The sequence below is a fragment of the Oncorhynchus keta genome, chromosome 10 (genome assembly GCF_023373465.1).
Source record: "Oncorhynchus keta strain PuntledgeMale-10-30-2019 chromosome 10, Oket_V2, whole genome shotgun sequence".
NCBI lineage: Eukaryota > Metazoa > Chordata > Actinopteri > Salmoniformes > Salmonidae > Oncorhynchus > Oncorhynchus keta.
The window spans coordinates 62,764,512-62,790,368 of NC_068430.1; the positions used below are offsets into that span (position 1 = coordinate 62,764,512).

General features: G+C 43.2%; 3 protein-coding genes and 1 long non-coding RNA gene across 15 annotated transcripts; 1 reads left to right on the forward strand and 3 right to left on the reverse strand.

Moving 5' to 3' along the window:
- Window positions 1-989: 989 nt before the first annotated feature.
- Window positions 990-17,094, reverse strand: aftpha (aftiphilin a). 3 transcript variants are annotated; one of them, XM_035778976.2, is made up of 10 exons: window positions 16,916-17,094; window positions 13,037-14,918; window positions 12,147-12,310; window positions 11,517-11,646; window positions 11,142-11,198; window positions 10,684-10,815; window positions 9,457-9,517; window positions 8,538-8,621; window positions 7,688-7,811; window positions 990-2,664 (listed from the first exon to the last, which is right to left on the reverse strand). In XM_035778976.2, exons 2-10 carry the CDS (start codon window positions 14,879-14,881, stop codon window positions 2,511-2,513), a joined length of 2,751 nt encoding a protein of 916 aa, XP_035634869.2. In that variant the 5' UTR covers window positions 14,882-14,918; window positions 16,916-17,094; the 3' UTR covers window positions 990-2,510. The 3 variants fall into 3 exon arrangements, with proteins under 3 accessions (XP_035634869.2, XP_035634870.2, XP_052383433.1); XM_052527473.1 differs by having other exon boundaries at window positions 2,509-2,664; window positions 7,648-7,811; XM_035778977.2 differs by lacking the exon at window positions 8,538-8,621 and having other exon boundaries at window positions 16,916-17,093.
- Window positions 2,671-7,084, reverse strand: LOC127932280 (uncharacterized). Of its 10 annotated transcripts, none has more exons than XM_052527479.1 (3): window positions 5,770-7,084; window positions 5,618-5,655; window positions 2,671-5,503 (listed from the first exon to the last, which is right to left on the reverse strand). In XM_052527479.1, the coding sequence occupies exons 1-3, from the start codon at window positions 5,923-5,925 to the stop codon at window positions 4,747-4,749; spliced, it is 951 nt and encodes a 316-aa protein (XP_052383439.1). In that variant the 5' UTR covers window positions 5,926-7,084; the 3' UTR covers window positions 2,671-4,746. The 10 variants fall into 10 exon arrangements, 8 of the variants coding, with proteins under 8 accessions (XP_052383439.1, XP_052383436.1, XP_052383440.1 ...); XM_052527476.1 differs by having other exon boundaries at window positions 2,671-5,541; XM_052527480.1 differs by having other exon boundaries at window positions 2,671-5,465; window positions 5,618-5,693.
- Window positions 9,518-23,336, forward strand: LOC127932281 (uncharacterized). Its single transcript, XR_008144693.1, has 3 exons — window positions 9,518-9,651; window positions 18,622-18,907; window positions 23,172-23,336. It is a non-coding gene; the product is annotated as an uncharacterized LOC127932281 (long non-coding RNA).
- On the reverse strand, window positions 17,149-20,338 carry LOC118389167 (galectin-related protein A-like). Its single transcript, XM_035778980.2, is given in 5 exon segments — window positions 17,149-18,381; window positions 18,694-18,729; window positions 18,731-18,881; window positions 19,328-19,412; window positions 20,006-20,338. Coding segments are annotated over 4 exon segments (387 nt in total). The 5' UTR covers window positions 19,384-19,412; window positions 20,006-20,338; the 3' UTR covers window positions 17,149-18,237.
- Window positions 23,337-25,857: the final 2,521 nt, after the last annotated feature.

Genomic DNA, 25,857 nt, shown 5'->3' on the forward strand with positions numbered 1-25,857 from the left:
GGTTCGAGTGTGATTTCATTAGTAGGCAAATGGAATACATTCCTCACCTCGATAGCCTCCTTTTGACGAGAGCACCAGTGTATCCCATCATGGAAGTGTTATCTGCCACACCCCCTTAGAATAAGCTGTTGTATTGTCAGAGTTAAATCATGCACGTTTAAAAACAGTGCTATTTTATCTATAAAATGTATTGTAATTAAACTTCCACTTTACACATTTTGTGATCCACCTCCTGTAAATGTAATTTGCCTGATGACGAGGACCATCTAATTTCAAACAAGCACATTGCTGTCGACGTTCCCTCTCCTCGCCACCTCTTACCTTTTTGACCTTTTTCAAAATGAGGCGAGAAAGAACACAGGAATTGAAGGCCCTTGACGACTCCTGTCCTTTTCAAAACCCTTTGGAAGAGGTGAGACCTGGTCGTTTGGTCTGCTCCTGCACATCAAACCGGATTGGACTGATTTGGGATCCAAGTCCCTATTGATGGACCTTTTTGATTTCTTTAATATACTTGCCATCTCAGCTGACTGACCAAGGTGATCAGCATTTAGAAGCTAAGCTGCCTGCCTCAGGGTACATACCTATATACATGCCTGTCCATGCTTGCTCTTCTGTACACAGGTTATGGACAGTCCTTGGACCCCTAGACACAAAGCATTGGTTTTTTGGTACCCAGTCTAAAACAAGTTGGATGGTTGTTTGCTGGTCAAGCTGGCTAGAGTCCTGGCCCCAAGTCCAGTGTGATGTGTCCTCTTCGTAAGACCACACTGTTACCCAGACTTTCCCTTTCAGCACGAGTGACCAAGACCAATGGCTAGGAATTAAAACCGTATATGAACATTGTTTCTCTAGGTCTGGATTTAAATGAGGCCCACTCAAGAGTTAATTAGTAAATACAAAATGCACGAGACTCCTGTATGAATTCATTGTTCATTCATTCCCTGTTGGGAGGAGTAATGGAACATGAAGGACCATTGAGCACTTCCTCTTAAATTATTTTTTATTTCTTGTGTACACTAAAAGTAAATTTACACACAAGTTTGATAAGAACCCGGGCATGCATGTTAACCTTTTTACAGGCTCTTCAAGTTAATCATTTTTTCCATAGGAATTTTCCCCATACATTTTACAGTCCATAGTACACAGTCTAAAGCCACAGTGAACTATGATTACATCCATTTCATCTTTACAATGTGCAAAATCCTCCTGGGAACAGATTGATAGTGGTAAAACAAATCGCAACAAAACAAAATGGTAGAATGACAAAATTTTAAAAAGCACTTCATAAGTGTAAAACCAGACACGTGGAAGCAGAAATTGGTCCCTTATTCCCTTGTAATGTCGACCGACCTTCACTCAGACCAGCTATGATACTGATAGTCATTTCAATCTGTCAGTGGTTTAAACCAATAAAACATGATCTCCCCCTTTTTACCACCTGTCCCCAAATCAGGAAAAAAAGTTAAAAGAATTCAACACAAGTTGTCTGTGACGGACTGCACCAATGGGAGGCATAAGAAAAAAAGCGGGCTACGGTTAAATGGCGGACTTAAAGAATGAGCATACATTAACGCCACATTTTTAGCCATGGGTTAAGAAATCTAGGCCCTATGTAAAATGACAAAATAAAACTTAAGGCCATTAACAAAACAGGGGAAAAAAACATTCAGCTGGATTTTGCAGGCAGTGTGGTTTCAAGTCATATATTTGTATAGTCATACACTGAGTGAACAAAACATGACCATCTGTTTTTTCCATGACAGCTTTCACCTGGTCAGTCTATGATCCCATTTTTATGTCACTTGTTAAATCCACTTCAAACCAGTGTAGATGAAGGGGGGGGGAGACATGTTAAAGAAGGATTTTTAAGCCTGGAGACAATTGATACGGATTGTGTATGTGTGTGCCAGCCAACTTGACAACTGTGGGATGCATTGGAGTCAACATGGGTCAGCATCCCTGTGGAACGCTTGACACCTTGTAGAGTCCATGCCCCAACGAATTGAGGCTGTTCTGAGGGCAAAAGGAAGTGTAACTTAATATTAGGAAGGTGTTCCTAATGGTTTGTACACTCAGTGTATATCCCGCCTCCCTTTGAAGAGGTTCAACCAGTGTTTCATTTCCATTCAAAGATGAACATTGACACATGTAAAAGCCACCTTCGAAAAAACAACGCAATTCGTCCCTGATTATGTACACATTGATTCTCCTATTATTAACAAACAACCTCTCTCTAGGACCTTGACCTAGAAGTTAAACTGTTTTAATATATGTTCTCTTGTTCTGCTATTGACGAAGCTTCGCTTTACAGGCTTAGCCTAGTCCAGGTCGGACTAACCATTCTCCATTCACAAGGACAATCGGTAAATGCTTCACTTGATTAAAACTGAAAATAACAAATAAAAGGGAGAAAATGACAAAACAATGAAGGCATGGTTGCAAAAATTATAACTTCATGATATAGCGATAGAATGACAGACAGTGATAAGGAGAAGAGAAGGGGGGGATCAGTCAGGTATGTGGTCAGGGTCAGAGGAGCAGTCCAGGGGGGTCAACGTGGTGGGGAACATCAGCACCTTGGCCTGCATAAAGGACAGGTCTGGTAACCCTGCAATCACCTTCAATGCCTCATCACTTAGGTTCTCTTCTTTCCGGGGCTTTCTGCAGAATCAGAGAGGAGAGGGACACCATTTTTATTGGAAAACACACAGACATAGGCTGCATCCTAAAATAGCACCATATTCCCTTTGGGGTGTGCTACTTTTGACCGAGGTGCATAGGGAATAGGGTGCCATTTGGGACACAAATTCCCTCTTCACTAAATGAATGTGCCACAGTCAGATTCTAATGGATTTCGCCTCTTAAATCTCTTTCCTCGATTCCTTGTGTCCTCTTTCCTCACATCCTTCTCAACACGCATTGGAGAAGGTCAGAGGGGAGAAAAAGGGACACGAGAAGTTAAGGAAAGAGAATTGAGAAAGAGCCAAGATGTAGCAAGCTCTCTCTGGTTGCTACTACAGATGTGTCTGTCTCGCTCCCATATAAACTCAGCAAAAAAAATAAACTTCCCTTTTTCAGGAACCTGTCTTTCAAAGATAATTTGTAAAAATCCAAGTAACTTCACAGATCTTCATTGTAAAAGGTTTAAACACCATGCTTGTTCAATGAACCATAAACAATTAATGAACATGCACCTGTGTAACGATCGTTAAGACACTAACAGCTTACAGACGGTAAGCAATTAAGGTCACAGTTATGAAAACTTAGGACACTAAAGAGGCCTATCTACTGACTCTGAAAAACACCAATGAAAGATGACCAGGGTCCCTGCTCATCTGCATGAACGTGCCTTAGGCATGCTGCAAGGAGGCATGAGGACTGTAGACGTGGCCAGGGCAATAAATTGCAATGTCCGTACTGTGAAACACCTAAAACAGCGCTATAGGGAGACAGGACGGACAGCTGATCGTCCTCGCAGTGGCAGACCATGTGTAACAACACCTGCACAGGATCGGTACATCCGAACATCACACCTGCAGGACAGTTACAGGATGGAAACAACTGCCCGAGTTACACCAGGAACACACAATCCCTCCATCAGTGCTCAGACTGTCCGCAATAGGCTGAGAGAGGCTGGACTGAGGGCTTGTAGGCCTGTTGTAAGGTAGGTCCTCACCAGACATTACCGGCAACAACGTCGCTTATGGGCACAAACCCACAGTCGCTGGACCAGACAAGACTGGAAAAGTGCTCTTCACTGACGAGTCGCGGTTTTGTCTCATCAGGGGTGAAGGTCAGATTCGCGTTTATCGTCGAAGGAATGAGCGTTACACTGAGGCCTGTACTCTGGGTCGGGATCGATTTGGAGGTGGAGGGTCCGTCATGGTCTGGGGCTGTGTGTCACAGCATCATCGGACTGAGCTTGTTGTCACTGCAAGCAATCTCAACACTGTGTGTTACAAGGAAGACATCCTCCTCCTTCATGTGGTACCCTTCCTGCAGGCTCATCCTGACATGACCCTCCGGCATGACAATGCCACCAGCCATACTGCTCGTTCTGTGTGTGATTTCCTGCAAGTCAGGAATGTCAGTGTTCTGCCATGGCCAGCGAAGAGCCAGGCTCTCAATCCCATTGACCACGCCTGGGACCTGTTGGATCGGATGGGTGAGGGGTTAGGCCATTCCCCCCAGAAATGTCCAGGAACTTGCAGGTGCCTTGGTGGAAAAGTGGGGTAACATCTCACAGCAAGAACTGGCACATCTGGTGCAGTCCATGAGGAGGAGATGCACTGCAGTACTTAATGCAGCTGTATGGCCACACCAGATACTGACTGTTACTTTTGATTTTGACCCCCCTCCTTTGTTCAGGGACACATTATTCCATTTCTGTTACTCACATGTCTGTGGAACTTGTTCAGTTTATGTGTCAGTTTGTTGAATCTTATGTTCATACAAATATTTACACATGTTAAGTTTGCTGAAAATGAACGCAATTGACAGTGAGAGGACGTTTCATTTTTTGCTGAGATAACATCCTGTCTGCATGCTGATGTAAGGGGCTCCAACAGAGGCGTTAGAAAATCTGTCTCCATCTAGTGGACCAACTGTTTCAAAGGGTCACCACTAGAATGTGGTTCAAGTCATTCCAGCCATGCATGTCTATAAATACCAGTGTTGTTCGTCTGTTCGCCATTTAACTAAGTAACTTTTGACTTAAAAAGTAATGGCTCTAACTAATGGCAACTATATTGAAGTTATCCTCTTTATAGCATCATTACTTAACCAATTACTGCACATTGATCTGGTACTGGTACTCCCTGTATATAGATCCACATTGATCTGGTACTGGTACTCCTGTATATAGCTCCACATTGATCTGGTACTGGTACTCCCTGTATATAGATACACATTGATCTGGTACTGGTACTCCCTGTATATAGCTCCACATTGATCTGGTACTGGTACTCCCTGTATATAGCTCCACATTGATCTGGTACTGGTACTCCCTGTATATAGATCCACATTGATCTGGTACTGGTACTCCCTGTATATAGCTCCACATTGATCTGGTACTGGTACTCCCTGTATATAGCTCCACATTGATCTGGTACTGGTACTCCCTGTATATAGCTCCACATTGATCTGGTACTGGTGCTCCCTGTATATAGCTCCACATTGATCTGGTACTGGTGCTCCCTGTATATAGCTCCACATTGATCTGGTGCTGGTACTCCCTGTATATAGCTCCACATTGATCTGGTGCTGGTACTCCCTGTATATAGCTCCACATTGATCTGGTACTGGTACTCCCTGTATATAGCTCCACATTGATCTGGTGCTGGTACTCCCTGTATATAGCTCCACATTGATCTGGTACTGGTACTCCCTGTATATAGCTCCACATTGATCTGGTGCTGGTACTCCCTGTATATAGCTCCACATTGATCTGGTGCTGGTACTCCCTGTATATAGATCCACATTGATCTGGTGCTGGTACTCCCTGTATATAGCTCCACATTGATCTGGTGCTGGTACTCCCTGTATATAGATCCACATTGATCTGGTACTGGTGCTCCCTGTATATAGCTCCACATTGATCTGGTGCTGGTACTACCTGTATATAGCTCCACATTGATCTGGTGCTGGTACTCCCTGTATATAGCTCCACATTGATCTGGTGCTGGTACTCCCTGTATATAGATCCACATTGATCTGGTACTGGTGCTCCCTGTATATAGCTCCACATTGATCTGGTGCTGGTACTACCTGTATATAGCTCCACATTGATCTGGTGCTGGTACTCCCTGTATATAGATCCACATTGATCTGGTACTGGTGCTCCCTGTATATAGCTCCATTCGGGTGTATTTTATTGTGCATTTTATTCCTCGTGTACCTATTTAATATTTTAAAACTCTGCATTGCTGGGAAAGGCTCGTAAGCAAGCACTTCACTGTAGAGTCTACACCAGTTGTATTCGGCACATGTGACAAATAAAACTTGATTTCATGTTTGGGAGTGAGATGTTGGTTAAGTTAGAACTCTGGATTTGTATTGTTTTGCTACTCTCCATCTCCAATGTGTGCAATACACTCTGGCCACATCCCAAATGGCACCTTATTCCCTTTATAGTGTACAACTTTTGGTCAAAGGTAGCGCACTATAAAGGAAATAGGGTGCCATTTGTAATATATGCCATTTAGCAGACGTTTTGATCCAAAGCATACATGCATGTGCAGATAGCGGTCTACCGGTGCCTGAGCACCTGCCCCCCTTTGCCCTCCCACTCGCCAAGTGCCCTTTTATTTTTTTAATAGTTTTTGTCATTGTTGTTCTGAACCCACTGCTCCAGGTCGTCATGACGTCGTCAAGTTTGCCACCCCGTTTTAGGACTATAATTTCCTCATCATATTGTACAATATGTGTCTCCACACACCTAGGCCGAAGCTATTGATGGATTTATGACAAGGTCATCTTTATTGATCTCTGATGCTCAGTGTCAAAGTAGCCTGTCACTTCAATAATTTGTGCGCTTGAGTAAAATGTGTAAAATAATAATCGAGCTAGCTAACTAGCAGATTTACACCAATCATCAACAATCAGCTGATAGCCCACCCTCTTTTCCCGATGTCAATCATGTCTTTAGGAGGCACTGTGATGTAGCTTGCTTACAATTTGTGAAGAGTGAGCGTGTTGCAGAAATAAATAGGCATATGGTAAAATATGTTACAAAAGTGCGCTAGAGGCAGTTAGTCTGTTGTGAATTTCAAGATATGAATTATATGAAGGAAAAAGGAAACCGCACACTGCTCTTGGTAGTATCACTGATATTTAATAAGCTTATGTATCGGCCTCACGGCCTTCGCCAGAGCTTATGAAAGTAGATTATTTTGTTTAAGGGGGGGGGGGCATTTTCCCCTTCCCCCTGAAAGGTCTGTGCACGGCCCTGCATGCATACCTTTTTGAGGTAGTCTAGTCTGAGGTGCAGTAATAGACCAACCTGGTTGGTAGAGGTGCTGGTCTGAGGTGCAGTAATAGCCCAACCTGGTTGGTAGAAGTGCTGGTCTTAGGTGCAGTAATAGACCAACCTGGTAGAGGTGCTGGTCTGAGGTGCAGTAATAGACCAACCTGGTAGGTAGAAGTGCTGGTCTGAGGTGCAGTAATAGACCAACCTGGTAGGTAGAAGTGCTGGTCTGAGGTGCAGTAATAGACCAACCTGGTAGGTAGAAGTGCTGGTCTGAGGTGCAGTAATAGACCAACCTGGTAGAGGTGCTGGTCTGAGGTGCAGTAATAGACCAACCTGGTTGGTAAAGGTGCTGGTCTGAGGTGCAGTAATAGACCAACCTGGTAGGTAGAAGTGCTGGTCTGAGGTGTAGTAATAGACCAACCTGGTTGGTAGAGGTGCTGGTCTGAGGTGCAGTATTAGACCAACCTGGTAGGTAGAGGTGCTGGTCTGAGGTGCAGTATTAGACCAACCTGGTAGAGGTGCTGGTCTGAGGTGCAGTAATAGACCAACCTGGTTGTTAGAGATGCTGGTCTGAGGTGCAGTAATAGACCAACCTGGTAGAGGTGCTAGTCTGAGGTGCAGTAATAGACCAACCTGGTTGGTAGAGGTGCTGGTCTGAGGTGCAGTAATAGACCAACCTGGTAGAGGTGCTGGTCTGAGGTGCAGTAATAGACCAACCTGGTAGAGGTGCTGGTCTTCTCCATAGTAGACATAAGGCGGGCGAAGGCGTCAGCCACACGGCTCCCAGAGCCACTGGGTTCCAGTTTAGCAGTTGTTAGCTCGTACAGCTCCGGGTCCACACCTAACCACACAAACACATTATAATGTCTGCGTCCCAAATGGCAGCCTATCCCCTATATAGTGCACTACTTTGTTCAAAAGTAGTGCACTATATACGGAATAGGGAGCTAGTTGAGACATATACACAGTCTAATATTCCAATCAAAACAAGGGAGGGGGGTGCACTTTATTAAACAGTGTACCCAATTCCCAAATATTTTGATTCAGTGTTTGATTGTTGGTAATATTAACGCATAGAAAAAAAGAAGAGCTTGATTTAGTGAGGTCAGTATCTAAGCAAATAAATATAAAACAAATAGTAGAAGAGAAATCTGTGAGTACGGCAGAGGCTCTTTCACAAGCATCCTTCCTCGATTCCTCGCATCGTCCCTCAGTCCTCTCCTATTTCCCAAAACTCATTGGAGAAGATACAAGCTTCCTCGTCTCTGACCTCCCCTGGTGCATTTTGACAGAGAGGTAAGAGGACACGAGGAATCGGGGAAAGAATAAGGACTTATCCCAAATGGACTCCTAGACCTGTGAAGACCTCAGAGGATTCAATGGGTGTAAGCCATATAATGATAGTAGATCCACCTTGCCTTATGATTAGATAGCTGGAATTATCACTGTATTGTTTACCCCGATCCAATCCTCTCCGGTCTCTGAATAGGGTGTACGGTCAATTTGGGATTCAGACAAATGTATGAAAGAGTCTGGCAGTCAGGGGGTTGGAGTTTCCTGTGCTGACCTGGGATGGAGGTGGAGCTGCTTGGGCCAGAGTCCTCCACGGGCCCAAAGAAATCGAGGTTGAGCAGAGACGAGCCTCCGCTCGCTTGACATTCAACATTGCAAACAGGCAGACCGAGGCAGCAGTGGGTTATAACACAGAAGAAGTAGTCAGGAAAGAGACGAACTTAGAAGACATGCAGCTGACCTGGTCATTATTATTAGTTACAAAGAAAGAGCACATGGGTCATGTTCAGTGGGAAAGAAATGTTTGGAGACATTTTGCATCTGAAAAGTATGCTTAAGTCCAGGAATTTCTTAAATCCAGGTACTCCCTCCATTTTATTCCGTTTGATGCCTAATGAACATGACCCAGGGCAAGCTAAGTGACGTAGATGTGTTAATGAGAAAATATTGTGAGATTCTATCTACCGGTTAATGAAAAATCTGTGTTGACATTTTGAAGCATGAACGGCCATCATGGCTTTGTAGCATGAACCGTGCAGATCATTTAGCTAAATGGCAAAATTATTTGATTTGTTGCTAACAACAAAAGGCATAAGGAGAAGATTTGATGAGATAAATATGTTTTATGAGTCTGGATATGACAAGTGAAATCAGAAATGGTCCAATATGGCAATGAAATACACAAAATCTTAGAGAATGTAAGATAAGAATTTTCTGTAATCTTATACTATAGTCCTCACAGCAAAATCCACGTAACTCTGTAAAACTGTAACATGTAATGACCAATGGTTGATGAAGTAAACATCAGGCGATGTTGTTCCATGGAAGTTAATGGAAGACAACAGGCAAAAACAGGTCTAGGCGGCTTGTGTGTTTGGACAAAACAGTTTGAGTGGTGGAAAAAAGGAATAGGTTAGCTCTGGAAAGAGACAATGGTTCATTAACTCAGCAGGTGGTTTGGGGGAGGGACCTACCATCCAGGGGGTTAGTAAGGCCACTGCTGCTCCAGTCAAACTGGACGGGCGGGAGCGCTTCCTGGTGAGGAGAGGGAACAAACCAGCTCAGAAGAAAGTGGAGACACTCAGTAAAAGCGAACAGCTTTGTCAACAGGTGATTCGCCTATGCAGATGTTCAGGAAGCCTGCTAATGGACTGCTTCTACCAAAGGAGGTTGGTGGCACCTTAATTGGGGAGGACGGGCTCGCGGAATCAGTGGAATGGAATCAAATACATCAAACACTTGGTTTGATGCCATTCCATTCACTCCGTTCCAGTCATTAATATGAGCCGTCCTCCCCTGGCTTCTACCCTTACAACAACTCAGCAGTCTAAGGTTGAGTTCCTACCAGACTACATTGCGGACCGATGCCATATTTTACAACGTTATATTGTTATAGCAATCCGTCAGTCGATGACACAGTCGAAGATGTGGCACCCAACCATTGGATGATGCATGCAATGTCTGAGCAGGGGAACGCGACCCATATGATGCCCAGCTGCACAGTCGATGACTTGGCACGCTACCATGGGTTGATGCAATGCCTGCGCATCTTGTGGGGCAGGAACTCAACTTTTGTATAACTTGTTTGAAAAGCACCTCAGGTTCTACATTAGACCAATTACCGCAGAACACATATATAAAACACACTCTCTCTATTCATTGTATACAGTTGTGACAATTGGCCTTACAGCCAATACAGCAGTGGAGGCTGGTGGGAGGAGCTATAGGAGGACGGGCTCATTGTAAAGGCTGGAATGGAATAAAGGGAACAGTCAATCATGTGGATCCATGTTTCGACACGGTTCCATTTATGCCATTGCAGTCAATACATTGAGCCCGTCCTCCTATAGCTCCTCCCACCAGCCTCCTCTGCAATACAGTATATACCACCAGGGTTCTCTAACCCTGTTGGTGGAGAGCAACTCTCCTCTAGGTTTTCGCCCCAACCCCAGTTTGTAACTAACCTGGTTCTGCTGATCAACCAGCTAATTATTATAATCGGATGTGCTATATTAGGCTTGGATTGAAAACCTACAGGATGGTAGCTCTCCAGGATCAGGGTTGGATAGCCCTGGTATATACTCATATACTACTGATGAGAAGAAATGCATCTAAATAAAGGCCTGAAAAAACACAAAACATCAAAATTCCAAATATTGTACCCCAAAAAGGACCATACTGATTCAATGTAGGAGTCCAACCTGGGCTGTGTCTGGTGGACTAGTGCTTATGATCTCTGCTGGGGCCACTGGAGGTGCTTGTTGTGCTATGGACGTGATCATCTCTGCCGCTGATATGGGTTTTACTGGCTCTTTGGTGGGTTCCAGCATGCCCTAGGTAACAGAGAGGCAGGTTTACATCCTAAACGTACTAAATACTGGTATGTGTATTGGGTTGAGATATTCTGTTTAAAACCTGGGAATTTGGGAAGGTTCCCGGAAAGTTGAAACCATTTATTTGTAGGATATGCCAGCGAAAAAAATTTGCAACCAGTTGACAGAAATGTCACCAGAATTTTTTTAAAATACATTTTATAATCCTTGGGTTAATTTGTCTCTTGGTCCGTTTCTACAAGAGGGGCAAAAACAATTGAGGGAGCGAGTAGGTGGTTTGAAGGGGGAGGTGAATACAGTTAACTTGCAGCGCATAGTTAACTCACCAGGCTGGCAGCATACATGGGAACTATTACTGGCTGCTTCTTCTGACCTGTGAACAGCTGTGGGGAAACACAAAGCACATTTCACAATTATTCGTCTGCTCTCTGCTGCAAATAGTCTTACAAACAGCCTTTTTCATTTGACAGAAGAGAAGTCAAAACATTCTCGCAATTACAATCATGGTTCGTGTTTTTTTCACAGAGCCATTAATTTAAAAAAAGGGCAAAGGTCACAGAAAGGGGGAGTGGCATGTCCCAAATGGCACCCTATTCCCTATATTGTGCACTACTTTTGACCAGAGCCCTATGAGTTACAGCAGGAAGGTGCCATTTGAGATACAGACAATGTGATGACTGCTGACTGGCGGCAGAACTCACAATGTTCCTAATGTCGATGCCCAGGGAGCAGAGTAGTGTCTTGTTGCTGTGCGAGCCTCCCCACTGGTGTCGCAGGCCAAACGCCTCGTGGATGTCCAGCAGTTGCCTCCACAACACGTCCCCCACGGCCCTGTAGCAACAGACAACGATGACGAAGCAGGAATGTAATTTTATTTTAATTTTAAATACGTCATAGTAATACGCAAAAAATGATTGACTGCGTAGTATACAGACACAGTAACAGCATATTTGTGTTGTATAAAAAAAGATAGAACAGACCTGGTGAGTCTTTCTGTGTATTGATGAGATTGTGTGTAGTTATGAGATATTAGGGTCGGGACGACACTAGTATCCTGATACCCGTTAGTATCTTGGCAAGGAAACAAAACACGAAGCGGTTTAATTTCTTTAGGAAAACAGCCCTAATGTTGGAAACAAACGTAATTACGTTGTCATCCAGAGTCACATTTGTTTATTTTCAAAGTTATAGCACACAATATTTTACATACAGCAGGTTTTTATGGATCAAAGAGTTTGGCCTGCTTCGTGTTTTAATCTTTGCCATGGAAAAAAATACTGCAATACTGGTACCGTCCCAGCCCTCATTAAAAAGGGGGGTATTTCTCTCACCCATTGTCTGGCACACCGCTCTTCATTTCATGCTCTTCCTGCTGTAACCTCGCAGGAGGCTCCAGCAGGGTTTTGAGAGGGACCACCTCCACCCCCACCTGCGGGGCAGGTGCGTCGGGGAACATTTCCTGAAAAAGCTTCTCTAGCCGACTGCAAAGCGCCGCCTGATATAACAAACACATGATAACAACCAACGTTGTTGAAAAAGAGACTGGCTCAGTGACATAACAAACACATTATAACAATCAATATTGCTGAATAAGATACGGGTTGAATAAGTCTTCTGTTACAAATGTTTGGCAGCTAGCCTCATTGCTGTACAGGAGATGCACAATACAATAGACAGGCAACAAATTAATATTTGAGCTTCGATGGACAATAAAGCTGCATTCTATTATGTTCAACAATGACTAACACTGACGTGATTCAATCAACACATTTCAAATCTTGAATAAGTTGTCGTGCTTGACTCTACTTGCAAGGACAAGGAGGGGCATTGTTAAATGGTATGTACTTGAAAAGGTGGAACTCCCTGTCTGGTCACATTCCTAAGGGAGGACATGTGTACGGCTCTCTACCACTAGTGATAAACGTCACGAGAGCGTCAGAATTCCCCTAAGAGTGTCACTAAGCATACTTTTCCTGGATAGTGCAATACAACAACATTCAATAGGGCGCCTTCGATTACAGTAAGATGGGTTTTTAAACATCACTACCTTCCTGTCAAGTATGCTACATTTCTGAATGCTACAGAGGTGGTTCAGTGCTTGAGACTTGACAACTTGTATTGGCTCCCTGAGCCTTTAGCTCAGAGGCGTAATATGTTATCGTGGTGCGCGGGAGAACCGAGTTCAAACCCTGAGTGGCCAAACTCGCACAGAAAAACTTACAGATTGACTGTCTCTTCTACTGAGCTGATGGCTGCTTGATGGACGGGCTGCTACAGGCTCACTCTCCTGCCACTTGTCTTCACCCGTTTCCAAAGGAGCAGTGGTGGTCGGCTCCTCTCCAAATGCAGCCCAGGAATCGCCCTCCTCTTGACCCTGTTCAGGCTCATCAAAGGCATTCCAACCAGCATCTGCATCAGGGTCCGCACCAACAGGAGCCGAGCTAAAGTCGGCAAAACTGTTGCTGCCGGGAAAATCTGCAAACTTCCCCCCATCTTCGTTCTCAATTGCCTTCCCACCACCAGTGTGGCTGTTAGGGGCGTCAAAATCACCAAAGTCTTTGTCATTGTCCACTAGTTCCTGTGTGAGAGGTGCAGGTTGCAACTCTGGCTGGTCAAATTCAGCAAAGCCCTGTCCGCTAAAAGAGCCCACGTCCCCGAAGTCTCCAAAGTCTTCACCGTCGTCGTCCTCCAGCAGTTGGCTGTGGTCAGCAGGCGTGGCCGTCTCCTCTTGGAGCGGCGGCGTGGGCACCGAGCCCGTCGTGCTGATGTCGCCGTACTCCTCAAGGGCATCCGTGGACAGAGGTCGGCCGAAAGACGTTTCAGTTTCTGTTTCGTTTCCGGACCCCGGCTTCTCGTCTGCTTGCTCGCCATTCCCATCTTCGTCGTCTATATTGGGGAAAACCCGGTTTTCACTGACACCTGCCTTCTCTTCTTCCGCCTCCTCTTCCAACTGCTCCAAAACCACACCATTCTGGGAGACCGGTTTGTCAACATAAAGTGCCTTAGAGGCAGAGTCCTCGCCACAAACCACCTCTTGGGTAGAATCCTCACCACAAACCTCCTCTGGGGCAGAATCCTCACCAATAACCACCTCAGTAGCAGAGTGCTTGTGTGCAAAGTCCAGCTCTACGTTCCTTTGTTCAGAGTTAGCAGTGTCTCTTTGAAAGCCCCCGTCCCCGTTGCTCAAGCCTTCGCCAGTGTCTCGAGCCTCAGCAGGGTGCGATAGAGAATCAGAGCCAGCGATGTCGTTGGATCCAGTTATAATGTGAGTGTCCCTGACAATGTCCCCTGAGCTGATTCCCTGTTCTACATTAGAGTGCACCAGCTGCCTCTGTTGCTGGCAGGCGTCCTCTGCCAGCCGTTTGTCCCTGTTGCGATTGTCCAAGTTCTCGCTGGTGCGGTTAGTCACCTTGCTGGAGAGTCCTTGAACGTCTGCGTTAGAAAAGGCAGAGAAATCCGCAAAGTCGTCCTCGGGGCTCCTGGGAGGGCAGTCGTCTGCACACTCTGCGGTGGTTCCTTTCTTTTTAAAGTGGATCGAATTCTGCAAAGATGTGCTTCCCTCTATTTCAAAAGTAGCAAAGCCGTTGGTCAGAACTTCCGGGACCCCACCATTGCAATCGACAGGCTTGTCTATGTTGTCAGTCTGACTCCTCCCAGATATGTCCAGGGAGGTAGAATGATTATTGGCTCGAGTGTGGTCGGCAAGCTTTTTTAACTCCTCCACATTCACAGTTCTCTCTGAAGGACAGTCGTACTGGCAGCCTCCCGGCACGACACCATTTGACTTGGAATTGGAGAGCTTGACCACAGGACCCCTTCCCACGGGACCTGAGCTGAGTTTTGACAACCCAACCACCCCTCCATTGTTGAGGAGTTCCGGTGGTGAGGTGGCGGCCAAGGCTGCGGTCTGGTTGAAGGTTGCTGGGGTGTCAAACTCAGTGAAGCTGGCGCTGGTCGGAACTCCAGAGAAGCCCCCAAAGTCCCCAAACTCGTCGTCCTCTTCCTCAGCTCCGTCCTCCATTGGGGGTGGGGAGGAGGAGTACATGCGGATCACGTCCGGCTCCATGGTCCTAAAGCAGTCACACTACGCCTTGAGGTTACACCTAGAGGGGAAGACACTAGTCATTGTGACTGAAACAATGAAGGGCACATAAATGCAAGCAATTTAATTTCTCTCTCTTAAAACTGATTTCTGAAGGCTAAAATGTCTGAATATACAAAACGACAACGTGTTAGCCTACAGACCTAGAAGTGGTCTCTGATGGAGTCTAGGATCTAGGTTGTTTTCTTTGCCCGGTGTGTTGCTTCAGCCTTAATGTAAATTAAATTACCAAAAGCTCTCCAGGCTAAGAGTGGACAGATTGTTTTCAAATTGACAGTAATTAAGTGATAATAGCGAAGTGGCGTTGTCATGTAGAAAAGGCCCGAAAGGAAATGTTGAGCGTTCATTTCTTGTGACCTTTTTTATTTTATTTCACCTTTATTTAACCAGATAGGCAAGTTGAGAACAAGTTCTCATTTACAATTGCGACCTGGACCTAACTAAATAGTTGCAAATGAGAACTGAAAATGAGCTACAATTTCTTTTATCAGTACAAATATTTTGTGTGTTTATCCTACTGGCCTAATTACTTCAACCAATGAACTTTGTACCCAATTTGTGTTTACATTGACCTAAGGCTTGTGTGCATGTAGTATTTGTATATTGACATAGGCCTGTCAAGATATGTAGAATGCTTCCTTTTGAAATATTAGTCTTAGAGCATAGGCCTAGGCGTTTTGTGCCTCCAGGTGTGATCCATTTCCTTGTCCAGGTGTGATCCATTTCCTTGACAATTTCGAATTCATCACTAAACCAGACATAGGGCACAGAAAAATATTAACTATTGATGTTCTTTTTGGATGCTCAAGGCTAAACTTGCACAATGCACTCTTAAGCCTAAATTGTGCTTTACTCGCATCCAGACGAGAGCGCTGAAAGTACAGTTCTGAGTCAAAACTGGACACAAATGTTTTAGAACAGAGAATTCATGCCCATGAAGCCTTGACTAGATATCTTAGGCCTAGTAAGCCTTGACATGGAACCTTGGAAAGCATTTAAAACATTGTTAAAACTCTAGGCTACTTGAAAGGCAAATAATCTGATGATAGCTATTGTATTGCTATTCACAACAAATATTGTTTTATTATGGGCACTATGATTGCATGATATGGTATGCGTCATGAATGTTTACAATACAACATATTATAATCCAACATGAATCTGTTTATAATACAACATTGTTAACTAATTAACACATCAGAAACAGGTGTCCTCCAACACCCTGTCCTGTCCAGCTAGTTAGCTATTCGTTCACCAAATTAGACTGTCTGTCAACAAGACTAAAACTGACAGGTGATGACAGACCACTACCTAGAAACCTCCGGGTAAACAAAAAGAGAACACGCAACCCTCCCTATGATAATTTGTTTCCTACTATATACTTAACCCACAACCTAGCTATTTAGCTCAATTTTAGCCGAGCAAAGATTGGTTAGGTAGCTACCAGTAGCTAACAACTGGAAGCAAATTAGTTGCTAGACAAATAGCTAACGTTAACCAGATAGTTAACTAACTAACGTTAGCTGAATAAACCCTTTGATTATGCTAACTAACAGTGACATTACCATAACGTTAAGTGCCAGCCAGTCTTAGAATGGAAAACAGGCCATGGCTGGCATACACCTTACACTCCATCAGATGGGTAAGGCAGGGGGGATAGCTAGCTAGATACGTAGCCAGCTACCACTAGCCAGCACAAATGTCGTAGCTAGCAAGCTAAAAACAACAACTTGGCAGTCTATGCGAATGGGATAGCAAACTAGCAGTAGGCTAAACTATTATGAACATACTTTTCTACATTGATTCGAGATCGAGGGCAGAAGTGACAAAGTAGCTACGTCGTTTTGATGCTCGCTAGCTAGTTTGCTAATACACAGGCATTTGTAGCTGTTAGCTCGCTATCAAGTTGTCCTCCCATCTCTCGCTAGCTTGCTTGCCTTAGCTAGTCCCATCGTATCCCGGCAGGTTGGCAGTGTACCAATAAACGTTTCGGCATACCTTAATATCTTGACCATTCATTCCCATGGTTCAGATGAAGTGGGCACTTTTCAGACTTAAAACAAGACAGCAAGATGGTTTCGTTCTGACTGAGACAACTAGCTAAGGTTGAGTCAGCTGGTTATGATGATGATCCTACTTTGGCCCCTTCGCTCTCCGAATATTTACCCAGCATGCAACAAGACCTTTTGGTTTTCCTCTACTTTGGAAGCAGAGCATACTGGAGCGCATGGACGAGTGGAGAATAATCTGCATCCAAAATCCATCTGCACTGGCAGTAGTAATACTGAGTAGTACCCAATTGTCACACTTGAGTTAAGGTAAAGATACCTTAATAGAAAATGACTCAACTAAATTGGGGGCTTCTTTTAGGTCTCCCATTCAAGCATCTGGTCAACTGAGCAACAAAAAGATACTGTACTGCATTCCTTTCTTTAGGCCTATAATAGTCCTCAGTCATTTCAATTTGAAACAATCCACAATCCACATTTCCAAAATTAACAGATTAATTTATGACACATTCAAATATTTTAATTGAAAATGAATAGGCCACTGAAAGAGCTTCTCAACATACACAGACATTGTCAAGCATCAAGGTGAGGGAATAGAAAATCACCATTCTACTCTTTAATAATAACCTGTGCCCCTACAATATAATCTACTGGCATAGTTCATGAAATTATTGTAATATGCCATGATACAAAAGAAACGTAATTTAATTATTGAAGAACTGAAAGGTCACAGTGTAAGCATAATACCCCACAGAATTATTAATTACTTCATAACCACTCAATTATTCATTTCCAATTACACTTAAATATTATATCATACTGAAATATGTAGTATATTGTAGTTACAAGTTAATCAATATTAGTTCATCAATATAATCAAAATGTTAAAAAATAAAGGACACACTATGTCCTTTATTTAAATGTCATTTTCATCCTCATGTTCAGAGCAGTATGTAATTCCTCCTGAGAGCTTTCATTAACACCAAAAAATGTGTTGCTCAAGATCTCTGATCTTTTAAAGTTTTCTTTTTACCCTGGAAGCTTTTTTATTTCATGACCATCTCAAACCAACAGCACTCAATACCACGAAACAAAAAATAAATCACGACTAACAGAAATAGGTAGGCTACATCCTATAGAAAATCCAGGGACAGAACATTGCTTTGCAATCGATTTTGTCAGCTGAGGCTCAAAGAGGCTAAGACATTGCTTTCAAGTTGATGTCCACATTGTTGCTAAGGGTGAGGATTGTGGGAGGCAAGGTTCCATCACCACTTCTGTAAGGTGCATCCTACACAGTCCTTCTTCCCTCTATCTGAGTTTGGTAATGGTTAAACTACCATTAATCCTTAATGTGTCAATGTCCAGTAAGGATTGCACCCGGTGGTAGAAATCAAAGAGCTGGTGTCCATCCACAAATACACGGAAACGCAGTAGTTCACAATGGATCTCGATCTGGGGAAGAAACAGCGAGGGGAGGAAGTTCAGCCATATTGTTGTATTGTGAGTCTTACATCATGTGTTACCTTCTTGAACCTGAATGACACCTGACACTTAATTTCAGTGTTCTCAAAATGTGCTTAATCGTATGAAACAATATTAAATGTTTCTGTTTATTCCAATGTAAACCTAACCCTATGCTATAACCACACTATAACCTATATTATAATCATAACCCTACGCTATAAATTGCAGGATTCAGTGACACTATCAAAGGGTGGAATACAAAGATGAGCCACTGAGAAGAAATGAAGATCCTCCCCATACCCGGAAAGGTTGGTCCTCGATGAAAGGGAAGTAGGGGGATGAGCTTCTCAGCGTCACCCCAGGTGCCCGAAACACAGGCCGTACGTAGGAACTGGAGGTCCTCGAACTTGGCACAGAGCTCCAATGCCACGTCAGTGGGAGGAGCCTCATCCACTGTGCCACACCCACAGGCCAGACTGATGTCAAAGCTGGGTAACCACAAAGACCAAAAAAGGTAAGTGTGTTAGAAAAGGTAGTCTAAGTCTGTTATGCATTTTGTGTTTCATTGTATACATATACAATACTTACTGACCTTGTACAAAGTGGATTACAATCCTGACATTTAGACTTCATCCTCCCAACTTCGGTGGCATTTTCCCAATTCACATGGCAATAGAATTCCAATACAACTTACAGCAGGTTTTTTCTAAGGTATTGTATGGAAGCCACATCAGGATACTCTCACACTACATATTATTTGTAGCTGAGCTAACTGGTATTTGATAAAGGATAGTTGTGCTAGACGTCCCAAATGGAAACTTTTCCCCTTTATAGTGCACAACTTTTGACCTGGGTTCTGGTCAAAAGTAGTGCACTGTATAGGGAAAAAGTTGCCATTTGGTATGCAGGCATGATGTGGGTGTGTCCAATGTACCTGTCAGGCTCAGGATTCACTATCCCCATCACAATGATCTTCTTTCCAGGCCTCATCCCACCTGTGATATGACCACTGAACAGAACTGACAGAGAACAAAGTACCATACATTTTCTTCACACATCCAGCAGTAATGTTAAACTTACCCTCATGTACTCAAAAAACTTTCTTCAGAATAGGGTTCATATTGGTATGTTCATTGAAATAACATAATGCTTACCAGTCTTTGCACAACCTCTTGGTCAAGGGAGATTGGACTGCATTTATTTCTATCAGATTTGTTTCATAGCCTAGATTGGTATGAAAACACCTATTGCCTTGTTGAAATTAATAAATAACACAGAGCACTTTGAAGGCGCCATAATAATTGATGCTGATGCATGATGTCGACATCAGTGTGTGTGTGTGGCTCGTAAGATCAGCACGTGCTGAAAAATTACAGCAGATGGAGGTAAACTCGAGTCTACATTCCATTGAGAATTAGTGATAAAGTAGCCAATTAGTAGCACTTGAGCGACTTTAAGTCCAGTCAACGTAGCCTACCTGTTGAGGAATTTTGATATTCTATTATATTTAAATGAATCTATTCAATTTTCCCAAAGGTCTGTATCTATTAGGCCTGGGCTATGTTACACAGACTTGTGAATAAATTCAAACATATTTCTCATATTCACTTACCAGTTCCGCCATCTTGACCAAATGGAGAGAAAAAAAATGATCAGCTGAGCTGAAAGGTGCTCTGTCTGTCGCAACAACGTAATATGTACAGCAGAAGTGACCTGACAGGTAGACTAGAGCAGCGACGGTGATGTTGGGATTTGCTCAAAAATTTATGCATGCGGTTATTGCGAACGGCGATGTCCTATTTTGCGTCTTGCTTAGTTTCTGACCTGAAAGCTGCTGACGAAATCACAACCTACTCCGTCTAATCCTTGTTTTCTATAATCAGATAGCTTTGTTTTCTCTTTTCTGTCCTCCAGCTCTCTTTCAATTATAGTGGGATAGAATGGGGCAGTGCCCTTTTAAAGTTACAAAGTAAACATCAACAATCAATTTATGATGTAGGCTACAAAATATTTATTTCAAAATGCGTTCAGTTATGTCTACCTTACATTTATTATGCCTTGTTATAAGGGCCTATTAACACACACATATATATTTTTTTATTTTATTTTTTTATTATTTTTTTTTAAACAAAAGTGTGAATAACACTTTTTATTCAGTGGAAAGAAATTGATAAAAAACAACGTATTGTAAAAATGGACTTAGAAATCAGTCTAGGACCACAATGAAATATAATAAAGAAAGAAATATGTATTTTCTAACAGTCGATAAAACTGAGAGAGGCTTCTGTGCCAGCTGTCCCTGGATGGCAACTGGAAGTTAGGCCACATCCTGGTCCCTATCCCGGCTCTTCTGGCAGCTGATGTACTCCTCTTCCATCTCATAGTCCCCCTCGGGGAGAGACAGTGTTCTGGCTCATGGGCGAGATGGAGGGCAAAAAACATATTTCCATAACCGGCTCTCTTGGACGAAGCACCTCTCCTCTGGGGTGGGACTCTGCAGCACAGGGCTGAGTGAACTGCCTTCTCCATGTTGCTTCAAATGCTGGAGGCTCTCCTCTGCTCAGGGGGTGAAGGAGGCATGATCTGCCACGGGAGGTACACCCGTGTGACATAGTTAGACATGCATCCTTTGGTTTTGTTAAAGGAATTTGATTCCTATATGTTTGTCAACCAATTAAATTAAAACACTCTGCCCATTTCTAAGAATTTGTAAGATACTTCTTTGCATAAAATGGACAGAGACAAGTCTCAAAATCAATCAATAGTGTTTATTCTCGGGAGTACCGATCATAGTACAATTTACATCAGGTTAAATACTAAAAATGACGCCATAGGTTTTCTTCTGTCCTTCCTCCACTCCGATACAATTTATAGTTCACAATCCTTTCCACATTGTCCACCACCTGTTAAATAATCTACTACTAGCCCAAGGTCTCTCCTCTCCCTGTGAAGAGACAGGATGTCCTGTAAGGAACACAGCATTCCATTAATTTCTAACAAGGAACAGACAGTCCTTCTAATTCTGGACGAAAACTACACACATTACATTCAGTATTATGATTATAATAAGATTCATACATCCATACAGTAACATAGTGGTATTCTGTTTAGTCATAGTTCTGATTTAAATGTATATATAATTTAGTCATTATTCATAAAAATCCCTTAACAGGTTTATTGTGAGTTTCACCAAAATGTAGAAACCAGGTTATCTATTGTACATGGTTATTTGGAGACACATGGTCAGCATCATACCTGTATCTCATCGAAGGACATCCATGGTTTCTGAGGGTAGTAGGGTTGAGACTTCCAAGAGTCAACAGGATCAATGGTCAAATCAAATCAAATCAAATGTATTTATATAGCCTCAGCTATATAACATCAGCTGATATCTCAAAGTGCTATACAGAAACCCAGCCTAAAACCCCAAACAGCAAGCAATGCAGGTGTAGAAGCACGGTGGCTAGGAAAAACTCCCTGGAAAGGCCAAAACCTAGGAAGAAACCTAGAGAGGAACCAGGCTATGAGGGGTGGCCAATCCTCTTCTGGCTGTGCCGGGTGGAGATTATAACAAAACATGGCCAAGATGTTCAAATGTTCATAAATGACCAGCATGGTCAAATAATAATAATCACAGTAGTTGTCGAGGGTGCAGCAAGTCAGCACCACCGGAGTAAATGTCAGTTGGCTTTTCATAGCCGATCATTAAGAGTATCTCTACCACTCCTGCTGTCTCTAGAGAGTTGAAAACAGCAGGTCTGGGACAGGTAGCACATCCGGTGAAAAGGTCAGGATTCCATAGCCGCAACCCAGAAAGGAAGATCACGTCAGTGACTCAACCCACTCAAGTGATGCACCCCTCCTAGGGACGGCATGAAAGAGCACCATTAAGCCAGTGACTCAGCCCCTGTAATAGGGTTAGAGGCAGAGAATCCCAGTGGAGAGAGGGGAACCGGCCAGGCAGAGACAGCAAGGGCGGTTCGTTGCTCCAGATCCTTTCCGTTCACCTTCACACTCCTGGGCCAGACTACACTCAATCATATGACCCACTGAAGAGATGAGTCTTCAGTAAAGACTTAAAGGTTGGTCAGGTCATCTCTGAAGCTATCCATATGCATTCACACCCTCAGGTTGGCCAGTCCAAGGAGGTTGTGCATTGGTCCATCGCCAAAAGACCTGTAATCTGATTTGGCTTCTTTAGTCTGACAGAAATAGCTGAAATTCTCAAAATCTTTGACATGGTCAGGCTTTCCTTTGGTGTGCGTAGAATCCAAAATGTCTATGGAGATACTAAATATATTTTTGAAATAAAAACCACCAACCTGTGCTCGTACCTTTCCGCTTCATGATCAAATTTTGATATGAGTTTCTTGAATTCAGAAAATTTGAATTATGTTTCTTGGGAAACACTGCTTTATGACATCTTAGGAACTCCAGCAATGTCATATGTTTTTGAGATAAAGTACAATTATACAGTCCTAAATTCATTGGTGTAAAGTACTTAAGTAAAAATACTTTAAAGTACTACTTAAGTCGTTTTTGTGGGTACCTGTACTTTACTTTACTAGTGATAATTTTGACAACTTTTACTTCATTACATTCTGTCACACGCTGATCTGTTTCACCTCTCTGTGCTTGGTTCCACCCCCCTCTAGGTATCGCCCATCTTCCCATTATCCCCTGTGTATTCATTCCTGTGTTCTCTGTTTGTCTGTTGCCAGTTCGTCTTGTCTAGTCAGGTCTTACCAGCGTTCATTCCCGCCTTCCTGTTTCTCTAGTTTTGTTTCCTAGTTTTTCCCGGCTCTGGCCATTCTGCCTGCCCTGACCCCGAGCCCGGCTGCTTTCCTGTACCTGCCTGACTCGGACCTGATCACAAACCTCTGCCTGCTCTCGACCTGCCCTTTGCCTCCTCGGTGTTTCTAATAAACAATCTGAGAACTGTACTATCCGCCTCCCGTGTTTGCATCTGGGTCATATCCTGAGTCGTGATACATTCCTAAAGAAAATAATATACTTTTTACTCCATACATTACTCTCTGACACACAAAAGTACTTGTTACATTCTGAATGCTTAGCAGGACAGGAAAATGATCAAATTCACACATTTATCAAGACAACATCCCTGGTCATCCCTACTGCCTCTGATCTGGCAGACTCACTAAACACACATGCTTTGTTTGTAAATAATGTGTTGGAGTGTGCCCCTGGCTATCCATAAAAATAACAAGAATGGGGCCAGTTGGTTTGCTTAATATAAGGAATTTGAAATGATTTATACTTTTACTTTTGATACTTAAGTATATTTTTGAAATTACATTTACTTTTGATACTTAAGTATACTGAACAAAAATATAAACACAACATGTGTCACGCCCTGACCTTAGCGATCCTTTTATTCTCAAATTGTGTTAGGTCGGGGTGTGACTAGGGTGGGTACACTAGTTTTGTTATTTCTATGTTGGCCTGGTATGGTTCCCAATCAGAGGCAGCTGTCTATCGTTGTCTCAGATTGGGGATCATATTTAGGCAGCCTTTCCCACTGGGTTTTTGTGGGATCTTGTTTGTGTATAGTTGCCTTGAGCACTGCATAGCTTCATGTTCGTTTTGTTCTTTATTGTCTTACAACAACGATTGTGACAACATGTAAAAATGTCAACAATTTTACTGAGTTACAGTTCATATAAGGAAATCAGTCAATTTAAATAAATACATGGATTTCACATGACTGGGCAGGGGCGCAGCCATGGGTGGGCCTGAGAGGGCATAGACCCACCCACTTGGCAGCCAGGCCCACCCACTGGTGAGTCAGGCCCAGCCATTCAGAATGAGTTTTCCCCTCAAAAGGGCTTTATTACAGACAGAAATACTCCTTAGCACCCGTTCCCCCCTCAGACAACCCCGCAGGTGAAGAAGCTAGGTGTGGAGGTTATGGGCTTGCGTGGTAACGCATGGTTGCAATCGTGAGGCCGGTTAGACGTATTGCCAAATTCTCTAAAACGACGTTGGAGGTGGCTTATGGTAGAGAAATTAACATTACATTCCCTGGCAACAGCTCAAGTGGACATTCCTGCGGTCAGCATGCCAATTGCACACTCCCTCAAAACTTGAAACATCTGTGGCATTGTATTGTGTGACAGAACTGCACATTTTAGAGGGGCCTGTTATCGTTCCCAGCACAAGGTGCACCTGTATAATGATCATGCTGTTTAATCAGCTTCTTGATATGCCACACCTGTCAGGATTATCTTGGCAAAGGAGAAATGCTCACTAACAGGGATGTAAACCAAGTTGTGCACAGAATTTGAGAAAAATTAGCGTTTGTGCGTATGGACATTTCTGGGATCTTTTATTTCAGCTCCAGAGTGTCGCAGTGGTCTAAGGCACTGCATCTCAGTGCTTGAGGCGTCACTACAGACACTCTGGTTTGATTCCAGACTGTATCACAACCGGCCATGTTTAGGAGTCCCATAGGGCGGCGCACAAATGGCCCAGCTTCGTCCGGGTTTGGCCGGTGTAGGCTGTCATTGTAAATATTGTCAACTGACTTGCCATGTTAAATAAAGTTTATATTTAAAAACACATTTTTTTAAATGAAACGTGTTACCAACATGTTGTGTTTATATTTTTGTTCAGTATACCATAAATTGAAAACCAAGTACTTTTAGACTTCTACACAAGTAATATATTACACAGTCATTTTCTATGAAGGTATCTTTACTTTTACTCAAGAATGACTATTGGGTACTTTTTCCACCACTGCCTAAATTAACATGCTCAATAAAATTACCTTCTAGGGTTCTGCAATGGACATTTCACTTCTTAAAAGTTTCCTCAATGACAGAAACCTTAAAAAGTACAGTACCATAGCCTAATGCTCTCTGCAATAACATTCTAATAAAGAAATACAACGACTGTCTTTTCTTTCTTGATATGATGCATCTTTATCTGAGTAATTTATAGGCAAATGTCATCATGTTCTCTATACACTGATTGTACAAAACATTGGGAACACCTTCCTAATATTGAGTTGCAAACATTTTTGCCCTCAGAACAGCCTCAATTCATCGGGGCATGGACTTTACAAGGTGTCAAAATCATTCAACAAAGATGCTGGCCCATATTGACTCCAGTGCTTCCCACAGTTGTGTCAAGTTGTCTGGATGTCCTCTTGATACACATGGGAAACTGAAAAACCCAGCTTGAAAAACCCAGAAACGTGGAAATGCCCACGACAAACAGTGAGCAATTATATTCATGTATAAAAAAAACAAATAATGGAAGAAAAACCGTGCAAGTTTGAATTTTGTAATCTGAGCCTAGAGGAAAGTCTTTGTCCTCAGGCCTGGAGGGAAGCCAAAGTAATTCCGCTACCCAAGAGTGGTAATGCGGCCTTTACTGGTTCTAACAGCAGACCTATAAGCTTGCTGCCAGCTCTTAGCAAACTGTTGGAAAAATAGTTTGACC

What these genes read in the sequence shown, in the direction of transcription:
- LOC127932280 (XM_052527474.1), bottom strand. Translation starts at nt 5,925, where the DNA reads ATGCAGAGTTTTAAAATATTAAATAGGTACACGAGGAATAAAATGCAC. An exon ending in CAATGTGGAGCTATATACAG is followed by an intron (nt 5,694 to 5,769) that starts GTAGTACCAGCA and finishes ATCTATATACAG; the next exon opens with GGAGTACCAGCACCAGATCA. An exon ending in CAATGTGGAGCTATATACAG is followed by an intron (nt 5,542 to 5,617) that starts GTAGTACCAGCA and finishes ATCTATATACAG; the next exon opens with GGAGTACCAGCACCAGATCA.
- aftpha (XM_035778976.2), bottom strand. Translation starts at nt 14,881, where the DNA reads ATGGAGCCGGACGTGATCCGCATGTACTCCTCCTCCCCACCCCCAATG. An exon ending in GTAGAAGAGACAGTCAATCT is followed by an intron (nt 12,311 to 13,036) that starts GTAAGTTTTTCT and finishes TTGTTATATCAG; the next exon opens with GCGGCGCTTTGCAGTCGGCT. An exon ending in AAGACCAGCACCTCTACCAG is followed by an intron (nt 2,665 to 7,687) that starts GTTGGTCTATTA and finishes CTGATTCTGCAG; the next exon opens with AAAGCCCCGGAAAGAAGAGA.